General features: G+C 38.1%; 1 protein-coding gene across 1 annotated transcript in view; it reads left to right on the forward strand.

Moving 5' to 3' along the window:
- COL4A1 (collagen type IV alpha 1 chain) overlaps positions 1-14,216 on the forward strand; it is a 156,769-nt gene that overhangs the window by 51,553 nt on the left and 91,000 nt on the right. The window contains exon 2 of the mRNA XM_004447022.5: positions 13,393-13,452. Coding sequence (XP_004447079.2) covers positions 13,393-13,452 — 60 coding nt within the window. The remainder of the gene's footprint in view (positions 1-13,392; positions 13,453-14,216) is intronic.

Below are 14,216 nucleotides of genomic sequence, written 5' to 3' on the forward strand. Positions count from 1 at the left end.
GAACAATATTTGAACATCTAGCAAGTTTATTTATGTGTCAATAGCTTTATTTCATAGAGGAGGAGGTTGAAATGAAGTTTGGGGATTATCATTTGAATTTATGTTATTTAGTGCTTGAGGATTTCTTTATATTTATATTAATGAATATAATTGTACTTTGAATAGAGCTTAGTAGATAAACAAGAATATGAGGTAAAGAGTTTAACAAATAGAATAAAACTCTTCACATGCAATTTGTCAAATTGACAGAATTACCAACTAAGGAAATGGAAACTGATTATCTTCTCTTGTCAAAAATAAGGCATGTCTAACTAGAAAACAACCTTGAATAAAAGGGTCAACTCAGACCAGCAGCATAGCTCAGCCTACTTGTAATATCAGGAGTTAAAAATGCTTTTTGACCTTGACTAACAGGAGCTGGGAAGTCATCAGAGGGGTTGCCCTTATGCACACCTCAGCAGAGTCCCAGAGACAGCTAAAGTAGATACAACCCCAGGTATTGGTTCTTCTGAGGGCTTACAGAGACCCACAGGTTCTATGATTATGGTAGCTTCTCCTGTTATTTTTACCAGACCTGTGGTTGGCGCTGGTGTTTAGTGTATACTCAGAGGACCTGAATCTCTGGACTGTCCATGTGATAACCAGGTCCTGAGTCTCAACAGACTTGCAACTCTTACCCTCTGGTTTACTGGACGTACCCCAGCCAGCTAACAGGGAGGTGAAGAAGGTCAACCACCACACCAGGGAGCCAAGAGTGCCTACAACTGCAAGCAGGAGAATTGCACCCATCATCCAAGTGGAATTTAAGTACCCTCTCGATATAGAGGTGGAGTGGACATAACCATCCCAGGGTCCATAGAATGGAGGAATTGAGTATGGATTAGAGTGGACTTACTGATATTCTATTCTGGAACTATTGTGATTAGTAATGGAAGTAAGTGTAGCATTGATGTGGAGAAAGTGGCCATGGTAGCTGCTGAGGGTAGGGAGTGGGAAGAAGAGATGTGATGTGGGGGCATTTTCAGGACTTGGAGTTGTCCTGGGTGGCACTGCAGGGACAGTTACTGGACACTGTATGTCCTTCCATGGCCCACTGGGTGGACTGGGGGAGAGTGTAAACTATAATGTGGACCATTGACCATGTGGTGCAGCAGTGCTCAGAGATGTATTCTCCAAGTGCAATGAGTGTCCCATTATGATGGAGGAGGTTGTTGTTATGGGAAGAGTGGGGTGAGTGGGGTGGGGGGTTTATGGGAACCTCATATTTTTTGAATGTAACATTAAAAAAAAAGACAAAAAAATGGAAATAGGCAGGACCAAAAAAAATAAGGCATGTCAAAGGGAACTCACTTCCTTTTCTTTCCTTCCCTTCCCTTTCCTTCTTCCTTCCCCTTTCTTTCCTTTCTCTTTCTTTCCATCATTGCTGTTGATCATTATTACTCATGTAATTACCATCTCTCCAATTACATCCACTGGGAAACCCCTTTCTCTTCCCACTTACACTGAATCGAACTCCAAATCCTAACCACTTGGTCTTTACAATCACTTGAATTCCTCCTCTCCTTGCCTTTCCCCTCCTACTAACTTGGTTTTAGCTCCCTTCCCTCTTGTAAGAGCTTCCTAATCAGTCTCCTTACTTCCCATGTTCTCCTCACTGTAATCTACTTTTCACAATGCTGTCAGACCAATGTTACTAAATTACAGAAAGGAATTTGCCTGCCCAGGTTAAAACTTTTAAAGATTTCCAAACAGCCTATGAGAAAATGAAATAGAAATCACTGCTTTTTGAAAAACTCAAGGTCCCCCATGTCCACCAGCCTTATTTAGAGCCATACTGAAGTATTTGCTGTTCTCCATGCACACTCACTCTGCCTCCTTTTCATTTGTTTTGTACCTTCCTTATATTAGGGTTGTCAGGTGGAGGTCTAGCACCTCTTCTATTAGACTGTAAACTCCTGGAGAGCACAAGTCACACCTGGATCATCCTTTTATCCTCCAAAATGCAAGAGCAATGCCAAGTACATGGTAGTACTTGTTAAATCATTACTGAGTAAGTGAAAGAATAATAGGCATAGTTCTAGCAGTTCACAGAGACCATGACATATTCTATAATTCCATAGACAAGGAGAATTTACTCTTTGCTTTTTAGAAAAGGGATATATCTTATTAGGATGGAAACAGAGAATGGGGAGGTCATAAAAGTTGGATTATATTCCAATCCTAGACTGGAGGAGATCTGTGATGTCACTAAGCTGGGGAGAAGATGGATTAGATATATTCATCGGTAATAATTTGCAGTGTTTCGTTGTTTCAGGAAAAAGTGGTAATCCTGTTACCTCTGGTTTTATTAAACTCTGTTTTTTAGTTGCCTGTCAATCATATTTGTAAAATTTTGTTAGTCATTTAGACTTTCATGTTTTATTTTTTAGTGTGTCATAAACTGTGAGTCCTCTTTAAAGGAACAGTAAGTGGAGTAAAATAGGAAAAAGAGAAAAGTAACCTCCCCTTTCTAATATTCAGTGTAAAGCAGTTATTCATGCTTGTGTGTTATTTATCCATTTCCACCAGCAAGTGGATCCTTCGTGATATGCTTTAAAAATAATCCTGTAGATTGACTCACTTCAAATTTAGACCTAGATTAGGAATTTCTCTGAAGGTGCAGAGAAGGTCTTGGGGAAAGATAAGAGTGTGGTACCAAGGGGGAGTTCTTCAAGTGCAGGGGATATTTCTCCTCTAATTTTCAATTCAAGGAATTAGTGTCCCCTTTAGACCTTGCCAAAAGACGCACCTTTGCAGCAGCATTTTATTGGTATGATGGTTGCTGAGACTGTGATGAAAAGATGTTAATAGAAACAATGTGAAATTTGTGATTTATCTACAGTGGTGAGACCAAGAGACTTTTATCAAAGGTAGTCAAAGGTTTCAAGTACCCCATCAAAAGGTGAAGCAGGATGCTGGCTCAGATGCATTCTCTGTAGTTAGAGCTTAGGCTCTATTTTTCTCCAAATTCTTCTTGCCTTGCCTCTTCTCCTTTACCTTTCTTCCTTTCTTCTTTCCCTCCTCTTTGCCCTTTCCTTTCATTCTTTCCTTCTTTCTTTTCTTTCATTTCCTCTCCAAACCTTTAAAATATTTCTAAACATAACTCTATACTGTATATCTTTAGTGTGCCTTCTCTTACTCCATGTGATTTAATAATATTGATGAGTGTGAATAAAGTACATTGCATTTATGTTTTAAATTATACTTTTAAATTAAAATTAATTTTTGGAGATTATATTTGCAATAGATTAAGCTATAATGTATTAAAGATTAGAAATTAATAAAGAATGCACCTATTATTATACCCAGTTGTTAAAATATCTTTAAATTTGCCTGTAAATTGCTATTTCTTTTTTAAATCAGTTTTACTAAAACATACTCATAAACCAAACAATCCAACAAAAATGTACAATCAATACATTTGATTTAATCATTGTTTGCTATTACATTTAAGATAGAAATTATAGTATAATGTTGTCTTTATAGTATGTATAATTTTTTTAAAAGATTTATTTACTTATTTCTCTCCCCTTCCCCCCCCCCCCCCGCCCCAGTTGTCTGTTCTCTGTGTCTATTTGCTGCGTGTTCTAGTATGTATAATTATAATATCAATGTTGGTATAAAAAGAAAAAACAATTTAGGAGCAGTATGCCATTCTCCTTTTTTATACTCATAGTTTCTCATATAAAAAGTAGGACATTTATTCCCTGAAACACTTTTATTCTATTGAGAGTGGATCCTTGGTATTAAAAAAAATTAGACCATCTGGATGCTCATGACTTGGAAATTCATTTTTGGTCCAAAACTGTCCTCTGAAGTTCCTACAAACAGCTAACTATTTGGCATTGCTGCTTAGATGCTTAAAGCCACTTCATCTCAAGATGTCTAAAATATAACACAGGCTCTCCCAACTCACTTCTCACATGCTTTAATCAAAATTGATACAGTTTCTTGCCGAGCCAACAGTTATGGTCTTCAAAGTGTTTTCTCTTCATCTACTCATGCTTCCCTTCCTATTTACTCACTTCCTGCTATCTGAGCCATGCTTCATCTTCTATTATGCCATGCTTCTGCTGTGAGTTGGCTACATCATTGTGAGATCTTTATGCTCAGGTCATGTGCCCCAAGTTTCAAACATTAAACTTAGTATCTTCTTCAGAAATTTGCTGTCTTGATGCTTGATGACCATCTTATCTTACCTTACCAACTAGCACGTGTGCCATTGTAATTACCTCCTAACCCGTTCTATCAGTGTATCTCCCTCATTCTTTTATACAGCTTCCAGAATCATCTTCTTAGCAAAGTTGATCTCATCTTGTTGCTTCCTTTAAAAAAAAATTTTTTTTGGCTCTGTTCTGCCTCCTGGCAGTTTTCCTCTTATGCTCCACCAGCCACCTGTTTCTACCCCAAATGCTGTGTAGCCTCTCACTCTTCTTTATCTTTGCATTTACTTTCTCATTTACAGTAATGCCTCTCCATGCCCACCACCATATTTCCCCTTCTTTCACCAAACAAACTCCCACGAATTTTTCAAACCTCGGCCCGCATCTTTCCTATTTTGGAGATCCCTGGGTTCCTCAGATAACAGTTTATGGCTCCCTGCTCTGGTGTGTCCCTAGAACTTTGCTCATCTTTCTTTTATTGCCTGGGTTCTATTGTAATTTCTCATTTTCTTATCAGCCTCTCTAATATGTTCTACTCCTTTTGTTTTCTTAGCATTAAAGGTAGTGCCTGGCCTCCACCAGGTGTGTAATAAGTAAGTCAATCAGTGAATGAGGCACTTAGACTAAATGTCAGTGGATGAATGCCCAAGTCCTGTCCCCTGCTTCTACTCTAATCCCACTCACCCCTCTTGTGGGCATAGTGTCTGCAGGACATCTCATGTGCAAGACTTGGGAGTTCATCCTTGAAGATGTTGGCAGGTGTCTGAGTGGCAGCAGCAGCTTTCGTGTCATGGAGGTGAAGGTTGGATTAGGAGCAAAAGAATCAGGCTTGGCTGTGCAAGTAGTGGAGACTGATTTGTACTGCGGAGCCAGAGAGAGAGGAAAGGGGAAGAGAAAAAACAAACTAGAAGAGCTTCATTTATCTCAAAACAATAGAGGGTTTGCAAATTTCTCCAAAGTTGGAGGAAATAGTTCAACAGTCTTTCATGAATGGCTGGGTAAAATTTGCTGTTCTTCAAACGGGGGCTGGAAAATATGTTTGTGGCTGTCTTGACAGAGCCTTTCATGAAAGAGTCAATGTGGAAGGGGGCCAAAAAGGAGAGGTGGTGACTTTAAAGGGGATTCAAGGATGGGCTAGTGAGAAAAGAATTCAGGGACCTGGAGAGAGTAGTTGAGGGTGACAAATATATAAATATAAGATTTCTCCTCAAAATTAGGAAATCTGGAGATTATCTAAGGGATAACGAGTCTCTCAAATCTAAACATTTGTCTGGGACATTTACTTGCTCTGGAAGAACATCCTGGGGAGGTAGCTCCGTGGGTGGACACCTGACCCTTGGACCGTGCTGAACTGACCCCATGGCGTGGATGCAGTGAGTCAGCAACCACTGGGAAGAGGACGCACCCCTTGAGACTTTCCTCAGCTCATATCTCTAGACACCGTTTCCACCCATGCGTCCCAGTGGACACACGATGTTCCCACCAACTTGTTTCACACACAGTCATCCAATGAACCACAGTCACATGGCAACTAATTATAGCCACATCTGTTTGCAGCTTGACTAAGACCAAGGCCCTGGAGGTGAAATACTGTGTTTCATTATCATTTCCCCTAGTCTACCATCCCATCCCCTGAGCATGGATATTTAATGTCCACCCCCCGTTTAGTGGGAGAAAGGGGAGAAAAGAAATGAAAATGAGTCAACAAAAATTTAATGATGGGGAGAAAATGGGAATAGAACTGCATCACATGCTGATATTAAAAGGAGCCAAGCAAACACCCTCATTTCCTCAATGCTTGTTATTTGTTTGAGAATCCCACGCAGGCTCTAATGAGAAACAGAGAAACAGAGTAGTGTGTGTATCTCATGTGTACAAGTCCTTGTCACACTACAAATGGAGAGCGGGAACAAGAGAGAGATGCTTCATATTAAAGGTTTGGTTTGATTCTCAAATTTTTCATGTTTTTTTTTTCCTGCCAAGAATTTATCAACATTTGTATTCGTTGTCAAATTAGGCAAGAAATATTTTGCAACTCTAAAAAGTATTAAGGATTTTCTGTTTCAATCTTTCTATTATTGAATGTAACAGAAATACTATTTTCACTAAATTCTCTTTTCAGTTGAATTAATTATGAAGCATTATTTTCACATATTTTAGATAATATCTACCTCATTCAAACTTATCAAGACAAAATAATGATAAAATAATGATAAATGCAGATGAAAGTACATTAATTATGTGCTCTTGAGGATAAGGGAGAGATTAATTTACGCTGAATGCCGCAATACTGAACACATTTTTAGAAGGTGAAAAATGCCATATAAATGTAAACTTTTAAAAAATTATCACTTGTAATTCAACATTTTACTCTCTAATTACTACTTCTATACACACCTTTTGCGGGGTAAATTTTATTGAAGTTTAACACACTAACTAAAAAGTTATACATATCCTAAGGGTGCAGCTCAATGCATTTTTGGCAAAGTGAACACATCCATGAAACCAGCATCCAGATCATGAAATAGAACCCCAGAACCTCCTCCAGTTTTTACAACCCCCCCCCCCAGGAGTAACCACTGTTCAACTTCATTTTGTTTTCTTTTAAATTTTCTCTAAATGGAACAATTAGTTCTCTTTTGTATCTGACTTCAGTTTGCTCAATTTTGTGTGTGTGAGATTCCTCCATATTGTGGCTGGCTGGTTCTCAGCACTGTGTTGTACTCCATTATAGGAATATACTATTGTGTATTTATCCATTCCACTGTTCCCAGTTTGGAGCAAAAGTGCTGCTATGAACGTTCTTGATCATGTCTTAATATACATCTACATGATTTCTTTAGGACAGGGATTCTTAACCAGGGGTCCATTAGCTTGAATTGAAATTCAAAAAAACATTCTTGTGAGGACATGTTGGGGCAGGTGTGATATATTTATTTATTTATTATTATTTTTAAATTCTTTTTTATTTTTTATTTATTTCTCTCCCCTCCCCATTGTCTGCTCTCTTTGTCCATTCGCTGTGTGTTTTTCTGTGACCGCATCTATTCTTATAAGTGTTACAAGGAATCTGTGTTTCTTTTTGTTGCGTCATCTTGCTCTGTCAGCTCTCTGTGTGTGCGGCGCCATTCCTGGGCAGGTTGCACTTTCTTTCGCGCTGGGCAGCTCTCCTTACGGAGCGCACTCCTTGTGCATGGGGCCCCCCCATGCAGGGGACACCCCTGCGTGGCAGGGCACTCCTTGTGCACATCAGCACTGCACGCGGGCCAGCTCCACACGGGTCGAGGAGGCCCGGGGTTTGAACCGCGGACCTATATGTGGTAGACGGACGCCCTAACCACTGGGCCAAGTCCGCTTCCCTATATTTATTAAATAATACGCAGTATAGGGTGGACTTAGTAAGGATTCTGTGGTTTTCACCTGACTGGTAAAGGGGTCCATGGAACAAAAAGGTTATGAACCCCTGCTGTAGGTTATACGCTCAGGAGTGGAATTGCTGGGACATATCTGGTGTAAATGTTCACCTCTAGCAGATACTGCCAAACAGTTTTATAAAGTGGTTGTTCCACTTGCCAGTCCCACCAGGAGAATATGAGAATTCCAATTGCTGCACACCCGTCATGTCTGCCCACTTTAGTTCTATCCAAGTAGCACTAAATATATCCTTTTGTCACAACTCTTTTTTTTTAATTGGCTAGGTAATTATTCAAATGATTCCTGGAAGAAATGCTGCAATCATGAAGAAAACTGGGCTAGTAATATACCATGAGACTATTTTGACATTTGTACAGCATAGGGAATGCAAAAAGGAATTTGAAAGATAAGCTGTTTAGACTTGACATATCTCCACATTTCCCTATTTGGTGGGATGTGAAACACATAAAACTTGTTAAAGCCATGATGTCGAAAGTCTATCTTCCATCAGAAGCAGGGGAATTTTTTTTTTTAATTGAGGACTTCACTCTGTTTAACTCATTCCAAATATGTCTATGTATAGGAGAAATGTCACAGTTAACAAAATTTTTGTAACAGTGCATCTTTCTATTCTCTCTCTCTCTCTCTCTCTCTCTCTCTCTCTCTCTCTCTCTCTCTCTCTCTCTCTCACACACACACACACACACACACACACACACACACACCGGTAGCAGCTGGCGTTCTTTAAGTAAAACAGTGCTTTCTAAACTGAATTAGTAAAAGTTTTCTCTTCCTGCATTCCCCCCTTCCCCACCCCCATGGAGCCCACTTTAATGTCAAGATGAGCTCCCTGTTGTTCTGCAGAGTTTTAAAAAAAGGCTGGAAAACAAGCTTTATTTTATACTAAAGTCATTGTTCTCCTTCTCTCCCCTTTTTTTGTTTGCACCAGCACCGTTTATTGTGACTGAGTATGAAATCAACACACTGTATAACATTAATGCTGACGGTTCCCCTCTATAGATATCTTTAAGAAAATTTGAATGCCAATAATGGTTTTGAAACGTTTACAGAGACTTCTACGGACTATAAAACATATTTGGATTTGGTTTAGGGACTACTTTGTTGTACATTTTGCATTCCTTTCAAATTGTATTTTTGTGTGTTTGTTTGCATTTAAAGTTGATCCCCTGCTGTTGAAGTTGGGTGTGTGAAACTGGTACATTTGTTTTTTTTTCTGTTTCAAACACAGTTTAGTCCAGCTTCCATGAGAAGGTAACTTCTGATATTCTCGCAGTAAAGGTTTAAGCTGTGTGTTCTACTCGGAAGAGGCTGGAAGGACTTTCAAAATTGACTTGGTTTTCATCGTGTTCCTATAGTTTTAGGAGTATAAATGATGTTGGTTGGTTTGTTTCCTTCTGAGAGATGTGTAGAATTCTTTCTCCCCATCAGTCTAGGCTACCCATGGTGCCACTGACCATGCATGGTGTACTTCTGTAAGAGACACGAGAGCTGACATCTTCCTTGTCCTTCATGATCTTCCGGTCACATTCCCCACTTTCCAAAAGGAGATTGTCTTCACGAAAGGCTTTCTTCAGTCATGACCATTCGGGTTAAGTGTGTACCGAGGGGAAGAAAGCAGTCACTGCGTTAAGGGCTTTTAGCTCGGGGACTTGATTCTAGAGCTCCAACCAGGGGAAGGGCAGGAAGAAAGTGTATGGATACTGCACAAGTTGTACAAGTTCTTCCCTTGCTAGAATCTGAAACAGATGGGATGGGAGCTAGTTGATGGGGCCCAATATATTCCAGACGTCGGGAAGAGTAAACAGCTCTCATAAACTCCCTCAGATGTGTGGCCAACAGGAAGCTGTTTGATTCTATGAAACAGCATATATCTTTTGATTTTGCTTAGATGTCCAGATGCAATATGTAAATCCTCAGGAAATCATGAAATCTGTGACTTAGCCTTTAACATCTTAAGCTACGAATGAAATAATGAATCTGCGTAACTGATACAGTCCATTTCATCCATAGTAATTTACAGTGGAAAGTTGAGACTTGTATTAGTTAAGACTTTTAATTTAATGAGCCTATTTCAAAATCACATATTACACCTGATTGAAAAGAGATGCTCAGAGCATAATTTGTATGCATTTTAGTGAGGCGCCCTTGAATCAGCCTAAAAATAACCTTTAAATACCAGGGTGAAATCCAGTAAGGGCCCTTGTATAACAGCAATTGTAAAGGACCAGAATAGTGATATTTTGAAATAGATTTTATTTAGCAAAGTAAACATCCATCTCATAATTTTTGTTGTTATTCTAAAAATTAGGTTTTTTAACAGAATAATTTAGTATCATGTTAGACCACCCATAATGTGAAATACGAATCATGGTCTTAAAAATGCCTTTTTGTTCTGATAAGAGGAACACAATTTAGGTTTTCTTACAACAATCAATTCTTTGGAATTGTCTTCTAGGGCCAGAATTGGTAATAAAATTATGGCAGATAGGGGGCCATAAATGTCTTTGGTTTGGGATTGTTTGTTCTTGATATATGGTGTACGCTGTCTGGGGCAGGGTGGGGGAAGGGCTTCATCCTTTATTTCTCATCTCACATTGTCCCCTGGCTTTGTCCTGATCTGAAGCATTACCCAAAGTAAAATTTCTTATCTCTTACCCTAACGTGCCATAATTATTTTTTTATTTAAGTATGCATGTATTTTTAAAGTTTGCACAAATGCCATAACTCCAATGTAATAATGAAAAAAAGCCTTAACATTTAGAAACAGCTTTGAGACATTGTCTCATCAATGTCCCAAGCCAGTCCTGAGATGGAGGTAGAGGTAGAGAACATGTTCCTATTTTACAAAGTCTCACTGGGGGTAAGTGGTTAAGAAGACTAGACACCTGACCAGGTTTAACAGGAGCTTGACAGACACTGAGAGCTTCCTGAGGGGATGTTTCTGTAGCAAAGACACAAGGAACAACTTGACCCAAACATCTACAAATGTGGCCCTGTAACCTCTTCTCTGGGTTCCCTTTTAATATGACAGTTGCAGATCACCTAAAGGAACAGGTCCAGGAAATTCATTTTTATAACTGCCCTCAAATTGAATAAAGATAAGCTTCTGAGATTTTATCAACATTTCAGAAGAAAAAAAAAAGCGTCACAAAATAAACCTTTTTCAGCTTTGGTCATAGTTTTGATTCTTTGCCTATCTGATGTTTAAAAGAAACCTCTGTTTATAGAATATATATATGTATATAGAAAAGCCCATGCTACTTTAGGCTGCTGTTGAATTTCCACCAACTGAACCTGGCTAATAGGTATATATTTCCTAAATGGACTCTGCAAATAAAGGAGTCTTGATTTGACCCATTTTCCCTTTTGGTATCTGTAGGAATGGAATGAAGTTTAGTAGAGTTGAAAGAACACCATGGTGTTTCTGAACCTGGAGCAGAAGCAGGGAAGGTATGGGGGATAAGACAAGAGCAAAGAGGGGGCTAAACTGGAACCCACGGTGACTTGAAACTGCTTCCCCTGGTTGGACTTCCCTGGTGTGGGAGCTATTTGGTTATCAAATAGCTCTTCTGGCACCTACAAATAAAAATGCAGTCCTGGAGAAGTCCAGTTCTTCTCTGAACCATTCTGGTGATCTGCAGTGGTTTATGATTGCTGTTGAGTTCCCTTTTTTTAGGTTTTAGTAAAGCACAGTGCTGTTTTGCAGTAATATATTGTGAATTAATCTACAACTTTGGATTGTTAATGCCATTGTTATTACAGTTGATTAAATGGACAACAACAACAACAAATTTAATAATTGGGTATCTTCTGCTACATTTCATTGATTCTCAGATGTCCATTTTATTTATGTCTTAACAACTCCAGTACTGGGATAGCTCTTACAGTGATGATGTATTATTGTTTATTTAGTAGCATTCTTCATTTCTTTGTGGTGGGTTTTGCAATTGATGGAGTTTTAGATTTGATGAAGTACAGTCCATATCAGACTCTATGCTGAGCTCTGGAACTGCTCCTACAAAAAAGCACACAGTGTACAGGGGAAACATATTAATAAAGAATCATTAGAAACATAATAAGTGTTGCAATATAGGCATATAATAGTCATCAACATCTTATGGGAACCTGAATATAGAAGCAGTTAATCCTCACCCACTGTATAACCCATTAGGCAGGAGATTGTGATAGTTGAGTTAGACGTATCTTGTAGTCTCTCAGTACTTGTATTTGTGCATTTTTCAGTGAAATTTCTGGATCATAGGTTAAAGATTTTGTTCTCTACTTTTTGGATGAATCCGAGTGGTCACCAAAACCCAAATTTTGAAGGAAAACTTTGCACATTGATTGGTTTAAAATGTTAGGAGGTTACCAGAGTATTTGTTGAAAATTGCTGAAAGTGTAAGTTTCTCAAAGAAACAGATCTGTAATCTCTGGAGTCTGTTTGGCCTATTGTCAGTTGTCTCCATTTCCAAAATATAAAATTGGGAACAGCTTACTGTCTTGGAGGCACTTGTTCAGATTTAATTTTATAAAATAAATATCTCCAGATGTACTTGTTTTATGCAGAAGATCACCATGGCAATGGAGCTAAGACTTAAGTTTATTGTTAAAAATATAGACTTCATATGATCACCATACTATTTATATCATGATTTGATTTTCTAGAAACTTGTATCACCTGAAGCAGAATTTAGGTATGCACTTTTATCTCAGACTTAAAACAGAGCCTCTGATACAACTTTAGTAACTAAATTATCCTTAACATACCCCATTATATTCTGTCCAGAATACTTATGATATCTATTTTGGTTTAAAATTTGGATTATTCTAAGGAAATTACAAATGTGCAGCTGTACCATTATATGCTCCTCTCTTAATGTACTGTGAGTTTTACATAATGGGTGCTGGAGTCAGTCAGCCTTGGGTTCTTCTTTCAACCTCATTCTCAGCATGTTACTAACCTCTCAAGTCAAATTCTACATCTATAAAATCAGGGTGGTAATACCTATCTCAAAACAATTGTTATGATTATTAAATGAGATGGTATCTGTAAAGCACTGTTTGTGGCACATGGTGGGTATTCAGACAAATACTAGCCCTCTTTTTCTCCAACTTTTTTTATATGCTTAGATGCTTTTCCATGCATTTTTAAAATTAAATTTTATGTTAGAAATGAATTACCAAGAACATTTTTGTTGAATGTTCTTTAATTGAATATTCAAGCTTTATTCAAGCAATATGAAAATCAGTTGTTTAAAAATTGGACTTAAAACTTCATTCATTCATTTACTTGATGCAAATAAAACTAATTATTTTTCGAGTGCCTATGTGCAAGGCACTTTGCTAGACCTTGGAAATGCAAGGGGACTAAGCATATTCTATGCCCTCTGAAATTCATAAGTCAGAAGTGGGAGATTTTCATTGCCTTACAAAAATACACATGATGTCCTATTAAAAAATAGTCCCTCAAATAGAAATTGACAAAGGACCAAAGGTATAGGTGATAGCTATCATTCTTTGGACTAAATAATGCTTTGATTTATTCTTTCCATGAGTATTTATTTTATCTGTTATGGCAAAGGAGGATGACAACCTCATTAAAACAGATTCCACTTACCAAAATTATAGTCACATGACTTACATTTTTAAGCTCTCTCCCATAAACAGGTGAAGATGCTAAAATCATTTTAATTTAATCTTGATCCTAATTTGAAAATATTCTTCTATTTAAATAATTTTATTCTCTTATTTCTAGGGAGGTTGTGCTGGCTCTGGATGTGGAAAATGTGACTGCCATGGAGTGAAAGGACAAAAGGTGAGTAGCAGAGATGTAAATAATCACTATTCTTTTTGAATTGCCATCACCATGGAAATCATAGACACTGGCACATTCAAACTAATCGAGTCATCAGTAATTCATGTAAAGAGCTTGCTACTGTTTAGTATTTCCCCAGAGCCATAAAAATGAAGCAAAACCAAGCTTAAAATTATTTCTAAATAATCTTAAGAGCTATTCTCCCCCCCCCCACCAAAGATTGAAATAATGAGTGGTAATGAATATATAAAATAGGATTTGGTTATTTTTCTTTTTTCACTCTAGAAGAAAGAAGTATATTGGCAGAAAATCTGTGAGTTAGTACTTTTTTGGAGTTGATCTATAGGAACTAAATTTAGCATTTTTTTCTACTGAACTTGAGGGCTGTCCACTCAAATTTGCATTTTTCAAAGAATTTTTATCCATGACCCACTTGTCTAGATTTATTCACAAAACCAGTAAATATTTATTGTTTCTCAAATATAAAATTGTAATATAAATGTATTTTGTGGGAGCAAGCTCTCCTCCTCCCTCTCATGGAAGAATCACAGAATTGGATAAAGATACTTTCCTCTGGAAGGCAAGTTGAATCGCTGCAATTCTGTTGCCTAGCAAGGCGATGCCAGTCTGGTTCTCACCCAGGACAGTGCATCAGTGCCCAGTGAAGCAGAAGCCTGAGACCACCTGTGAGTCACTGGGGGAAAAAAGGCTTGTCAGTAAAGACACTTCAACAGTAAACCATTTACTCCCCAGTGTGAGAGCAC

Source organism: Dasypus novemcinctus, chromosome 15, assembly GCF_030445035.2.
Source record: "Dasypus novemcinctus isolate mDasNov1 chromosome 15, mDasNov1.1.hap2, whole genome shotgun sequence".
NCBI classification, from domain to species: domain Eukaryota; kingdom Metazoa; phylum Chordata; class Mammalia; order Cingulata; family Dasypodidae; genus Dasypus; species Dasypus novemcinctus.